The 14,901-nt window shown below is 39.9% G+C and overlaps 1 protein-coding gene across 3 annotated transcripts in view; it reads right to left on the bottom strand.

Annotated features, from left to right (window-relative positions):
• FANCM (FA complementation group M) overlaps positions 1 to 14,901 on the bottom strand; it is a 64,617-nt gene that overhangs the window by 49,051 nt on the left and 665 nt on the right. For 2 of the 3 annotated variants that reach the window (XM_054449157.2, XM_054449160.2), the window contains exons 2-5: positions 14,266 to 14,438; positions 10,793 to 10,870; positions 2,826 to 2,984; positions 296 to 427 (exon numbers count right to left, since the gene is read on the bottom strand). In XM_054449157.2, coding sequence (XP_054305132.2) covers positions 296 to 427; positions 2,826 to 2,984; positions 10,793 to 10,870; positions 14,266 to 14,438 — 542 coding nt within the window. The remainder of the gene's footprint in view (positions 1 to 295; positions 428 to 2,825; positions 2,985 to 10,792; positions 10,871 to 14,265; positions 14,439 to 14,901) is intronic. The other variant, XM_054449159.2, reaches the window with a different exon arrangement.

The raw sequence follows: 14,901 nt of genomic DNA, 5'->3' as shown, positions 1-14,901 counted from the left end.
TACCCTGCCTCAGGCTCCTGAGTAGGTACATACCACCACACTTGGCTATTTCTTTTACATTTGCAGAGACAGGGCCTCACTATGTTGCCCAGGCTGGTCCTGAACTCCAGGGCTCAAGTGATCCTCCCACCTTGGCCTCCCAAACTGTTAGGATTACAGGCATCAGCCACTGTGTTCGGCCTCATTTTTCAATTATTGATGAGCTAATAGGTACCCAAAATATCATTACCTATGTTTTATCCTGGCTTTGAGTGAAAATTTAATCTGTCATCAAAATTTATTTAAAAATACCTACCATAATATTCGGAGATGGGTTTTTCCTAAATTGATCTCTTGCCAGAATTATCTGATATTTTGTTAGATTTGGGATATCCCTTCTCATCAAAACATTCCTCTGAATCAAAGAATGAGCAAATGATTCCAAAATCTGCAAATTTAAAAGCAATCTAGTTTAAGCTTGCTCTAAAGTCCTTTTTCAAGTACAATCATTTTCTCACATATTAAAATAGGAATTATATATTTAATAAAGTTTGTCTTACAATGAATGTTTAAGTAAACTCAGCAATGATAACTTTTAAAACTACTTGACATCTATCCCCAAATAATATCCATATAAAAATCAACATGAGCAATTATTATATACAACTGTAATTTAACAACACATTTGTTTATCTGTTTATTTCTTAACTCCTCTCTCCCTCAACCTACACACACTATAATCTAAGTGTAAGTACCATGAAAGAAGACCTTTGATTTCTGCACTGTTACATCCTCAGTATCTAGACCAGTTTGGCACTTAGGTCCTCAGCAGATATTTGTAGAGTAGTTTGTAAAGTACTGAATAAATTGAAATGTCTTGAGTATATTTAATTTTACTCACTGATTCATTTTTTTCAACAAATATTTATTAAGCATCTACTATGTAACAAGCACTGTTCTAAATGCTGGGGATAGTGTGGCTAAGACAAATAAAGTCACTGCTCTCATATAGTTTACATTCCAATGGAGGGAACCAAAGAATAAAGAAGCGAACAAATAAAGTAGATCATTTTCATTATAACAAATGCATTTAAGAATCTAAAACACAATAATGCTGTAGAGTCTTTGAGAGGAAAGGGATAATTATTAAATAAGGTGAACAAAGACTTTCTTTGAGAAGAGAACAGTTGAGTTCACATGTGAATGATGAGGTATGTCTACCATGTGAGGTTCTAAGGACAAAGGATTCCAGAGAGAGGAGACAGCAAACAAAAAGGTCCTGAGGCGGAAATGAGCTTAATGGCACAAAAGGAGACCTATAGATGAAGACCTACTATAGCAGTATGTAATTGTTTAAATTTTTGCCTAATTTGTATTTTCTAAATTATGGCTAGTTTAATACTTTTTTTTTCCTCCCTTCCAACTTTGCTGATCATAGTGCCTAATAAGGCACTCTAAAAATACCAACAAAATTAAATTACATTTGCATATGATTATAAGAATTATCATATTTACATTGTTATAAATGGAATGATTTTCAATTAAAAATGCACTAGTATCAAAGAGACAATTACAAAAAGACTTTGCCATATCTTAACTCAATAATGCTTAGAATTTTGTTACAAATAATTTAAAAACAAAAAAGCTGTATTACTACAAAATGTCTCTTTAAGAAAGGCTTATTATAGATAAAGTGACAGATAACTTTTTGGTTATCTATTCCTGTAACCATCTTTAATCCATGGCAATGAAAATGTGAAAACATGTTGTTCAACCATGACACTAATTATGAACTATAGAAAAACAATGTGTTACCACAAATTTCTCCCAGTGAAAATGACAATTGTCTAAGCAGGTCCTCAACAGCTATAATATTGACATTTGAGCCAGATAATTCTTTGTTGTGGGGTTGCTGTCCTATCCGTTGTAGGATGTTCAGCTGCTTCCTGGCCTCCATATGCTAGATGCCAATAATAACTCCACATTTCACCTGTTACCTCCCCCTTCTCTCCTGCCTTTTTGTTGTTGTTGTTGTTGTGAGAACCAAAAATGTGTCAAGTCATTGACAAATGTTGCCAGGTAGGTGAAGTAATTTCCAGTTGAAAAGCACTGCTGTATAAAGGATCAGGGAGGACAACAGTGAAAATATACTTCACTACAAAGAAACTTCTGGGGGCCGGGCACATGGTGGTTTACACCTGTAATCCCAGCACTTTGGGAGGTCAAGGCAGGAAAATCTCTTGAGGTCAGGAGTTCAAGACCAGCTTGGCCAACAATGCGAAACCTCATCTCTATTCAAAAATAGAAAAATTAGCCAGATGTGGTAGCATGCGCCTGTAATCCCAGCTACTTGGGAGGCTAAGGAGAACTGCTTGAACCGGGGAGGTGGAAGCTGCAGTGAGCTGAACAAAAAACAATAAAAAGAAAAGAAAGAAACTTCTGGCTGAATCTCAGTACGTGTTCATGTCACGGGTGTGTGCAATTTGTGAAAATTCACTGAGTGATACACTTATGCTTTGTCTACTTTTGCTGTTTGTGTGTGTGTGTATGTGTGTGCATGTTCTATATTCCAGTTAAAAGGTTTACTTAAAAAAATACAAAACCATGTACGGCTATTATTTGCTTTACAAATGGCCCATCTTTTGTATTTTCCCTTTCAATAATAGTTTGCTAGTACATACAAAACACAGTGCTCATTCCAAAAATTTTAACTTCAAAGAATTTTTTCAACATATCAATTATATAAAAATAAGATAACTATATAATCACATCCAAATCCTGTTAGCTGAAATAATTCAATTACCAGTTTATTTATGAAATCCCTAAATGTCATAAAAATGGTTTACCTGGATATAGGTCTTTTGGATGGCTGCAAGTTCTTCACCAAGCGGAACAATAAGCTTTTCAACTTTTCTTTCATGAGAATATGCCAAAATATCTGGAGAATCTTCAGAACGAAGCTCTATCTGCCCAATTAGCAGGTTAGTAATAACTTGTTGCACAGCCTATGCGAAATCAATTAAGTATGATCATAAATTACATGTTAAAATTTTTTAGTTTAAGTCACTAACAGAAATAAAATAGCAGTAAAATTTTGAAAGAAGCACCAGAAATTTATATCATTAAATAACCAAAAAGAAAGAAGATAAGCCCATTAAAAAAGTACATCAGAAGTAGCACAATAGGTGAAAAGTGCTTCCGAAACATCTTTTCCCCACACAGACCTTCAAGCCAAGCATCCAAGAAATAAGAATATTTGTAAATGTCCAAAAAGTTCCTCAAATGTAGTTTGGTACTTTACAAATAGAGTCTTTATAAAGACTCAGACAAAAATTTCAGATTAGCAACACTAAATCAGTTATTGATAAACTAGTAGAATATTTTCCATTTCAATCAACATATATGATGTGAATATATTTCCAGGACTAAATTTCATGTACCCAAAGCTTATAAAGAGACTTCATTGTAAAATTAGGAAACTGGAGAAAAAACATATAATCTGTTGTATTCTGTAGCAGGAGACTATGGTACTGACAGTGTGATTAACAATTAAAAAGAAAAAAAAAAAGAGGATCCTCAGAGTATGTAAAAATTAAAAGTTGTTTTTTGTGTGTGGTTTTTTTTTTTTTGAGACGGAGTCTCGTTCTGTCACCTGGGCTGGAGCACAGTGGCACAATCTCGGCTAACTGCAACCTCCGCCTCCTGGGTTCAAATGATTCTCCTGCCTCAGCCTCCCCAGTAGCTGGGATTACATGCGCCTGCCACTACACCCAGCTAATTTTTTGTATTTTTAGTAGAGATGAGGTTTCACCATGTTGGCCAGGCTGGTCTCGAACTCCTGACCTCGTCATTTGCCCGCCTTGGCCTCCCAAAGTGCTGCGATTACAGGTGTGAGGCATCACGCCCGGCTTTTTTTTTTTTTTTTTTTTTTTGGGGGGGGTGCTATGGAACCTCCCTCTGTCGCCCAGGCTACAGTGCAATGGCGCAATCTATCTCAGGTTATTGCAACCTCTGACTCCCGGGTTCAAGCGATTCTCCTGCCTCAGCCTCTTGAATAACTGGGACTACAGGCATATGTCACCATGTCCAGCTAGTTTTTGTATTTTGGGTACAGATGGGGTTTCACCATGTTGGCCTAACTGGTCTCCAACTCCTGACCTCTGTGATCTGCCCACCTTGGCCTCCTAAACTGCTGGGATTAAAGGTTTGAGCCATGGCGCCCAAACAAAAATAGAAAGCCTGTGGGTTTAGGCCGGGCAGCAGCTCACGCCTAAGGGTGTAATCCCAGGGCTGTGGGAGGCCAAGCTGGGAAGACTGCTTGAAGCCAGGAATTTGAAACCACCCTGGGCAACATAGTGAGACCCCATATCTACAAAAAAATGACAATTGCTGGCGAAGTGGCAAGCACCTACTGAAGTATCACTTGAACTCAGGAGTTCTAGCCTGCAGTCAGCGAGCTACAGTTGTGACTGCATTCCAGCCTGGGTGACAGAGCAAGACCCTGTCTCCAAAAAAAAAAAAAAAGAAAGAAAGAAAGAAAAAGAAAAAGAAGAAAAGAAAAAAGAAAGCTTTGAGGGCTTAGTTTTGGGGGGGAAAAAAACAGCCTGGGGCAAGAATCATATCTTAGTATTCCCAATACCTGGCACAGTGCCCAATACGGCACACCATAATCACTGGGGGCCTATACGTATTCAAAATCTAGAGTACATTTGTGACCATTTTATAAAATTAAATTTATCGCTTTTAATAGTTCATTCATGAAAGAAATACATGAGTAACTCCCACATGCCAGGCATTGAGTTAATGACAGAGGAACGACCAAAATCGGCATAATCCCTACATTCATGTAGCTGATATTTTACTGGCGCTGAAAGACCAAAATAATCAATACGCAAAAGAATGACCGATTATCACAAACGTTAAGAAGAAAATAACAAGATAAGGAACACTGACTGACAAGATAGCTTAGTTAGAACAGACCTTTCTGAAGGGATGACTTTTATTTATTTATTTTTTTTTTTTTTTATTTTTATTTTTTTTTGAGACAGAGTCTTGCTCTGTCGCCCAGGCTGGAGTGCAGTGGCGTGATCTCGCCTCACTGCAAGCTCCGCCTCCCAGGTTCACGCCATTCTCGTGCCTCAGCCTCCTGAGTAGCTGGGACTACAGGCGCCCTCCACCATGCCCGGCTAATTTTTTGTATTTTTTTTTAGTAGAGACGGGGTTTCACTGTGTTGACCAGGATGGTCTCGATCTCCTGACTTCGTGATCCACCCGCCTCGGCCTCCCAAAGGGGGATGACATTTTTAAGCTGACTGAAAAACATGAATGTTTAAACGAGGTCAGGGAGAAAACCAAAGATAGGATAGAATTTCTAAGCTCATCAAAAAAAGGATAGAAGAAAAAAGTCTTGCAGCTTGCGAGAGTTAAAAGCTATCATTGGAAGCATGGAGCAAGATGGAAATACACATAATCGCCCACGCAGAACATCAAATTTGACAACTATCTACACAAAAAAAGCACCTTCATAAGAACCAAAAATCAAGTGAGCAATCACAGTACCTGGTATTCACTTCATATTGCTAAAAGAGGCACTTTGAGGTAGGAAACACAATCTTTTTTTTTTTTTGAGACGGAGTCTCACTCTGTCACCCAGGCTGGAGTGCCATGCCACGATCTCGGCTCACTGCAAGCTCTGCCTCCCAGGTTCACACCATTCTCCTGCCTCAGCCTCCAGAGTAGCTGGGACTACAGGTGCCCGCCACCACGCCCAGCTAACTTTTTTGTATTTTTTAGTAGAGACGGGGTTTCACCGTGTTAGCCAGTGTGGTCTCGATCTCCTGACCTCGTGATCCGCCTGCCTTGGTCTCCCAAAGTGCTGCGATTACAGGCGTTAGCCACCACGCTCAGCCAGGAAACACAATCTTGAATCATAGACACCACCCCTCCCTCATCCCCCAGAGGCCCTGTGGTGTGGAGAAAGAATCTAAGAACCTGGGGGAAGGAGACTGCAGTTTCTGGGAGACTGTGCATTGAACTAAGTGTTGCTCTGTCACAGTGAAAAGGAAAACCAAGTGGAACTCCATCAATGCCGCCACAGAAGGAGAATTTAGACCAGCCCTATCTAGAAGGGAATTCCCCATCCTAGTGGCTGGAACTTAAGTTCCGGCAAATGCTCTGGAGACGATGAACATGGGGGGCATGTGACCTAGTGAGACACCAGCTGGGACAGTTAAAGGAGTGCTTGCACCACCCTTCATTCAACCCCAGTCTGTGCAGCTCACAGAAACGAAAGTGACTCCTTCCTTCTGCTTGAGGAAAAAAGAGGGAAGAGTAAAGAGGACTTTGTCTTGCATCCTGGATATCAGCTCAACCACAACAGGACAGGGCAGAGTCATGAGGTCTCCGTTCCTAACCCTAGCTCCCTGACAACTTTTCTAGACATACCCTGGGCCAGAAGGAAACCCGCTACCTTGAAGGGAAGAACCCAGTCCTGGCAAGATTCATCACCTGCTGACTAAAGAGCCTTTGGGCCCTAAATAACCATCAGCAATACCCAGCTAATATGTCATGGGCCTTGGGTGAGACTCTTAGACATGCTGGCTTCCAGTGAGACCCAGCCCATCTCTAGCAATGATGGCTATGATGAGAGACCACTTCTGCTTGAGAAAAGCAGAAGTAAAGGAGACTTTGTCTTACACCTTAGGTACAAGCTCAGCCACAGTGGGGAAGAGCAACAAATGGGCTCTTGGGACTTGATTCCAGGCCTTGACTCTTGAACAGCATTTCTGAAACTGTCCCAGGCCAGAGGGGAACCCACTTCTCTGAAGGGTGAGTCCACGGCCTGGCAGCATTCAGCACAAGCTGACTGAAGAGTCCTTGGGCCTTAAATGAAAATCAGCAGTAGACTGGCAGTACACCCCATGGGCCTATGGTAGTGGTGGCCATGGGGAGACGCTCCTCTGCCTGTGGAAAGAAAGAGTGAGAAGGACTTCATCTTGTGCTTTGAGTGCAAGCTTAGCTGCAGTAGTATAGAGCACAAGGTAGATTTCTAAGGTTTCTGGCTCTAGTTTCTGGCTCCTAGATGGCATCTCTGGACTTGCCCGGGGCCTGGGGGATCTTGCTGACAAACTTCACATGTTCTAACTTTTTAGTGGGAGCTAAAAATTAAAGTAATTGAACTCATAGAGATAGAGAGTAGAAGGATGATTACAGAGGCTGGGAAGGGTAGTGGGGAAGGGGGGTAGGAGGGGGGACAGTACGTTAATGGGTACAAAAAAATAGAATAAATAAGATCTAATATTTGATAGCATAATAGGGTGACTATAGTCAGTAATAAGTGTACATTTTAAAATAACTAAAAGAGTATAACTGGATTGTAACAAAAAGAATAAATGCTTAAGGTGATGGATACCCCATTAGCCTGATGTGATTATTATGCATTGCATGGCTGTATCAAAATATCTCATATATACCATAAATATATATACCTACTATATACCCATAAAAATAAAAAAAAAAAATTAAAAAGGCTGCCACAGAATGTATCCAGTAAAATCCTTACTCAAGCCGGGAGTGGTGGCTCACGCCTGTAATCCCAGCACTTTGGGAGGCTGAGGTGGGTGGATCACGAGGTCACGGGTTCAAGACCAGCCTGATCAACATGGTGAAACCCCGTCTCTACTAAAAATACAAAAATTAGCTGAGCATGGTGGCGGGCACCTGTAATCCCAGCTACTCAGAAGGCTGAGGCAGGAGAATTGCTTGAGCCCAGGAGGCAGAGGTTGCAGTGAGCCGAGATCGCGCCACTGCACTCCAGCCTGGGTGACAGAGCGAGACTCCGTCTCAAAAAAAAAAAAAAAAAAAAAAAATCCTTACTCAATATGGAAGACCGTTCAGAGCTACTAAAATCAGAATATTATAGGACAGGTCTCAAAATCTGCATTTTTACCATTCTTCAATAAAGGAAACCAGAATTTCCCAGACATACTGTTGATTCCATGGCTGGGCCAAAAAAATATTAAAGGAGCATAATGTATCTTATGATGTCAGAAAGTTACAGAAGCATTAAAAAAAAGAGTGGCAAGGTGTGGTGGCTCATGCCTATAATCCCAGCACTTTGAGAGGCTGAGACAGGTGGATCACTTGAGCCCAGGAGTTGGAGACAAGCAGTTCTAGACCAGCCTGGGCAACACTGGGAGACCCTGTCTCTACAAAAGATACAAAAATTTGCTGGGTGTGGTAGCACACACCTGTAGTCCCAGCTCCTCAGGAGGCTGACATGGGAGAACCACCTGAGCCTGGGAAATTTAGCCACAGTGAGTATTATTGTGCACTGCCCTCCAGCCTGGAGGACTCGGTGAGACTCTGTTTAAAAAAAAAGTGCATGTCTAAAGGACACAGGAGCTTGAAGGAGCTCCTAACGGCCAAAGCTGGAACAATCTTAATAAAATTGGTAAAATAGTATTGGACTGTGGCCCATAGAAGGAAAAAAACTCTTTATTGCAGAAGAATTCAAATTAATGAATGTAAAAGAGAGAAAGAATGATTAGGCAAATACCACAACAATAACTGTTGCAAGCCAAGAACCACCATCCAATGCTAAAACAGGATTATTTACATAGTCTCAAAGTATTTCCCCCACAAGACAGTTATTAATTACAAAGGGAATAACAGTAATTTCACAATGAAGAAACCAAGAAGACATCATCTTAACTAAGTCAAGATTAACAACACAAGTAAAAAGGCGAAGCAACGTCATGTATTCCCTGATAGGATATGCTGAGAAAGGTACAGCATCACTTCTGGATTATTGTTAGCAAATGCATAACACCACCACATCATGAGAAAACATCAGACTAACCCAAATTGAGGGATATTCTACAAAATATCTGGCACCTACTCTTCAAAAACATCAAGGTCATGGAAAAGAAGAAAAAAGAGGAAGCGAACAGGCGCAGTGGCTCACACCTGTAATCCAGCACTTTGGGAGGCCGGGGCGGGCGGATCACAAGGTCAGGAGTTCCAGACCAGCCTGGTCAACATAGTGAAACCTCGTCTCTACTAAAAATACAAAAAATTAGCCGGTCATGGTGGCGGGTGCCTGTAATCCCAGCTACCCTGGAGGCTGAAGCAGGAGAATAGCTTGAACCTGGGAGGTGGAGGTTGCAGTGAGCTGAGATCATGCCATTGCACTCCAGCCCGGGCAAAAGTGCGAGACTTCGTCTCAAAAAAAAAAAAAAAAAGAAAAAAGAGGAACCATCACAGATTAGAAGGGACTAAGAAGCCATGACAACACAATGTGAGATCACAGACTGAACCCTGGAGCAGAAAAGTACATCAGTGGGAAAACTGGCAAAATTCAGACAAGATCTGCAGATTAGTTACTGGTATAGCAATGCTAATTTTCTGGCTTTGATAATTTTATTATGGTTATATGATACGTTAACATTAGGGGAAGATGGGAGAGGACCAAACGAAGACTTCAATTTTTGCAATTTTTCTGGCAATCTAAAGTTATTTAAAAATAAAACTTTAAAAAACTGAAAACGGTAACAATCTTTAAAAATCATTTTACTATTTAAAAATATCCTGTATTTTTAACAGGTTTTAGGGATTCTTATGCACACTGCAGTCTGAAAACTACTAATTTAAAGAAACTCCTGGGCTGGGCGTAGTGGCTCACGCCTGAAATCCCAGCACTTTGGAAGGCTGAGGCCGGCAGATTACCTGAGGTCAGGAGTTGGAGACCAGCTGGCCAACATGGTGAAACCTTGTGTCTGCTAAAAATACAAAAATTAGCCAGGCGTGGTGGTGGACGCCTGTAATCCCAGCTACTCGGGAGGGTGAGGCAAGAGAATCGCTTGAATCCAGGAGGCGGAGGTTGCAGTGAGCCAAGGTCATGCCATTCCACTCCAGCCTGGGTAACAAGAGCGAAACTCCGTCAAAAAAAAAAAGAAAGAAAGAAATGATAGGAGGGGAAAGGAGAGGAGGGGAAGGGAAGGGAAGGGAAGGGAAAGGGGAAGGGGAATGCAACAGGGAGGGGGAAGGGGAGGGGAGGGGGAGGAGAACAGAGGAGAACAGAGGAGAGAGCGGAGGGGAGGGGAGGGAAGTCCTGCAACCACTGAAAAAAAGCTAGGCAGGTTGTAGGAAATGTTGTAGTTCTCATGTCAAACTAGATAAATACTACAATGGAAAACTGATCTGGCCCCATATAAAAGTTCTTATTATTTGGGTTATTCATTTATGTTTTTTGTTTTTTGTTTTGAGACGGAGCCTCGCTCTGTCTCGGCTCATTGCAAGCTCCGCCTCCCGAGATCACGCCATTCTCCTGCCTCAGCCTCCTGAGTAGCTGGGACTACAGGTGCCCGCCACCACGCCCGGTTAATTTTTTGTATTTTTAGTAGACACAGGGTTTCACTGTGTCAACCAGGATGCTCTGGATCTCCTGACCTTGTGATCCGCCCGCCTTGGACTCCCCAAGTGCTGGGATTACGGGTCTTGCTCTGTCACCAAGGCTGCAGCACAGTGGCAATCATAGCTAACAGCAGCCTCGATCTCCTAAGCTCAAGCAATCTTCCTGACTCAGCCTCTGGAGTAGCTGGGACTACAGATGTGTGCCACCATGCTCACTATTTTTTTAATTTTTTGTAGAGATAGGTCTCACCATGTTGCCCAGGCTGGTCTGGAATTCCTGGCCTCAAGTGATCCTCCCACCTCCACCTCCCAAAGCACTAGGATTACAGGTGGGACCCACTGCACCCAACCAAAAGCTTTATTTTCTTAACTGTAATAAATGGAAAAACATTTTACTTACCTTTATATCACTACCTGGTGTGGCACTTAGAGCCAAGATTCTAAAGTGATTTGTATATTTGACTAGTTCTCTTACAACCTTAAGAAAAAAAAAGTTCTTTAGTTTCATCTGTTCAATGCAAAAATAACAGTGGTTCTGTTAAACAACCTATTATACATGGTCCCTTATCATTATTCCTTAATCAATATATTGATGGTCTAGTGAGTGAACTACCACCAGTTATATTATCTGAAGAGCAAATTATTTAGGTTTATACTCTATGCTGATCAAGAACACAGTAGGGATTCTTCTACAGAAAAAACTGCAACATCAAAATACTCAAAATACTCAAAGGGCAAATCAAAATACTCAAAGGGGCTGGGCACAGTGGCTCACGCTTGTAATCTCAACACTTTTGGGAGGCCAAGGTGGGTGGATCACTTTAGCTCAAGAGTTCAAGACCAGCCTGGGCAACATGGTGAAACCCCATCTCTACAAAAGAAAAAAAAACTCAAAGGACTGCTTTAAGGTCAAATGGAAGAGGAAGAAAGTTCAGTTTCCATTGTCTGGGCCACAGTTCAGCCTTACAGCTATATCCATATGCACATTTGACAGATTAAGATAAACCTTAACAGATAAAACTGCAAAGAATTTTAAATAGCAATATGAAATTATATTTGAAATTTTGGGAAAGATTTTTTTTTAAAGTTAGATTTTATGTGGAAAGCTCACAAAAAAATTTTTTTTAGAGACAGGGTCTTACTCTGTCACCCAGGCTGGAGCACAGTGATGCCATCCATCATAGCTCACTGTAGCCTCAACCTCTGGGGCTCAAGTGATCCTCCTGCCTTGGCCTCCCAAGCAGCTGGAGCTACAGGTATGTGCCAGCATACCTGTAATGTAGTGAAAGCTAATTTTTTCACTTTTTGTAGAGGCAGGGTCACCCTGCCCAGGCCAGTCTTGAACTCCTAGCCTCAAGTGATCCCTGGCATTGGCCTTCCAAAGTGCTGGGATTACAGGTTCAAGCCACTGCACCCAGCCCACAATATATAAATTAAGTGTATTCATTAAAAAATATAGTCATTTGAGGTAATTTTTAAAATCTAAATTTCCTTTTAAATCCTAAAACATTTCCTCAGTAGCACCAAACCACCATCTGCACTTTCTGGTTTGAACTCGACACCCATTTCTAGTATGATTAATACTGATAATTTGCCAGATTCCCATATACCACTTCATGTGAAGCCCCAATACAGAGGAAAATGCACTTCCAAGTAGACTGATTTGCAGGAACAGCTCTCAGTATACCATAGTTCCCATATTAAACACAGGATTAAACAATAAAACCAGATTATCCAAAAATCACTCCAATTTCAACCCAAGACAAAAACAAATCCAATGAGACTAACACTGAATCTTGATTAATACTGAAAAAATATTTATCGAGCTTTTAAAAATATGGTACAGACTGCATATGAAGACATAACATTGTACTTATTATTCTCCAGAAACAAGTAAAATTATAATTAAAAACTGATGCAAGACAAAATATCCCTAGTGACCATTTTCAGTTTAGCTTAATGCTAGAAGTGATGGTCCTTACATATAATAGAAGGATTTTTGAAAAGTCATGAGTGCAGTAAGGAAGACAAAAAGATTGCTTACTGGATTGATGCTTTTAAAAATGTTTTGTATGATAGCCAAAATTCAAAGCGTTCTTTCAGACTGTGAGGCAGTTTTGAGTGAAATCATTTTGTTGTTATATGGCACATGTATCAATATGCCTTCCATAACTATTACATATGAAAAGTAAGCCAAATACATTACTTCTTTTCAGGAAGAATTCTCAAGCATTTTGTAGAAGAGGAAATGGTGGTATGTGCTTCATGGAGCAGGTGTACCTATTGGAATGTATATCTGGAATATTCAATGTAGTGTAAGCTGTTAGGGCTGTCTGGTTATTAATGAAGTCAATGCATGTTTTATTATATTCATAAAGCCTAGCTGTTAAAAAAAAATCATCTAATGCCTAGAAATGTTTTGAAAATAAAATAATTACCAGCTAAATCTTCAAAACGTATTCCATACAGTTTGAATTTAAAAAAATTTTTAAATGTTTTATTATTTCATTTCATTTTTGTAGACACAGCGTCTCACTATGTTGCCCAGGCTAATCTCAAACTCCTGGCCTCAAGCTAAAATTTTTTAAATGCCCCTCTCAGATGGAAATTTTTAACACGCTATGTATTAATTTAATTTGGAATGATATAAATAAGTGGAAAAATATATTCATTTCCTGAATATAATTAGGAAGATCAACTATTAAAAAAGATGGCAATTTTCCCTAATACAGAGATATGATACAATAATGTTTACAGTCCCCAAAGAAATGACTATACAAATTCAAAAACTTGCAGTGAAATTCATGTCTTTGCCCTAAATGAAATTAACTTTCCCTATCTTTTCCCTCTTTTATTCTTGCTCTATAATCTCCTCCTATCATCACCAACTACTATAGTTTTAACTACCATCTATATGTTTATAATTTCCAAATCTGTATCTCTACCTCAGAACTCTCCAGCAAGATTCATACTTCTATCAAGTATCGCCTAATGAATATCTACAGCTGAATTCCTCATAGACACCTTAAACTCAACACATCTATATCATCTTTCCACATTCCCCCTAAACCTGCTCTCCACCCAAAACTCACAATCTTCACAGTTTTCCAAGTCAGAAATCTGGAAGTCATCCTACATCCCTTCTACCCCTCATTAGATACTCTGTCTTTAGCCTTCTTCTCTCTAATCTCTTTCAAATCTTAAGTGTTATCCCAGCTAAACATTTTTTAATGAGTCCCCACCACCTTTATCCCCTATGGCCTACAAAGGCTTTCAAACTGTTAAGCATAAAATATTAATGACCTGGCCCTTAAGTAAAAGAGGCAAAGTCCCCCTTAGGAGAAGAAGGAAACAGAAAGTCAATTTCATTCAGTGCAAAGATACGAATGATGTTTGCAACCACATCCCACTACTTCATCTTATTTTATATTCCTGGAGTACTCAACTGGAAGGCACTGTGTTAGGTATGTGGCATACATTATGTCATTATTCTACCTAGCCGCCAAGAAAAGACATCGCATATCCACTACCAATCTTTATTAATTTCAAAACTCCTTTCATACCCTATTTTAGATCACTGTCCCAACCATGACTAGGCTCTCATGATCTACATCTGACACTAATTATCTGGTTAGTCTTAAAAAAGAAAAAAAGAAAAAGAAAACAACAATAACAGCAAAAGGCAGTGGAGACACTGATTTGAATGGATGACAGAAAGTACAGATATTCTTTATCACCATCTGTTCTGAGACAATAGACGTAAAGGCTTTTTATAATAATATTGTCAATAACTTCCATCACTAGTAACTATTCGCCAAAATTCTCTTTAACAGTATAGTTACAATACAAAATAACGTTTAACAAAATTATTACCTGGCAATAAGCATAGTTTCCGAGAGCTTTATGAGCTTCATCAATAACTAAACACTTTATTTCAGCAGCGGGACAAGCTCCTCTAGAAAGGTCATTTACCATGACCTGAGGTGTAAGAAAAAGCACTCTCTTACTGCACCATATTTCCTTCCTGGTGAAAGCTTGTGTAGACCCTGAAAATAAAAGTGACATTCTACATTCTAAACTTCAGACTGTTATCTATAAAATATAAATAGTCTGGCTTTTTCAGAATGCAAACATGCTTTGGTAATATTAAGAGAAAAACAATTTGACAATTCATCGGAATGCTACATTTTAAAGTTCTGGTGTGGTCCAAATATCAAAGCTGGCACTTATCTAGGACTACAACCAAATTGTCTTTAGAAAATTCCTACAAAATGGCATATTTGAAGAGAGGCAAATTCTTCAACTGAGAAATCTTTTTCAGGAAGAATGCCAGGAAACATCATGTTCAGTTACCCACGGGGGATACGCACATAATAGCTTCAAAATACTATGACAAGCTGCAGATATTCTCTGAAGATTGAATAAAGCAACCCTATTCATCAGTTTTGGACTTGCTACAAGTAGAGAATGTTTTAAGAGGGAGGGCGTAAGACGCACATATTGTAGCTT

This window comes from Pongo pygmaeus, chromosome 15, assembly GCF_028885625.2.
Source record: "Pongo pygmaeus isolate AG05252 chromosome 15, NHGRI_mPonPyg2-v2.0_pri, whole genome shotgun sequence".
In the NCBI taxonomy this organism is placed as follows: Eukaryota; Metazoa; Chordata; class Mammalia; order Primates; family Hominidae; genus Pongo; species Pongo pygmaeus.
The sequence above is the reverse complement of the archived record's forward strand: the minus strand, read 5'-3'. Positions and strand labels throughout refer to the sequence as shown.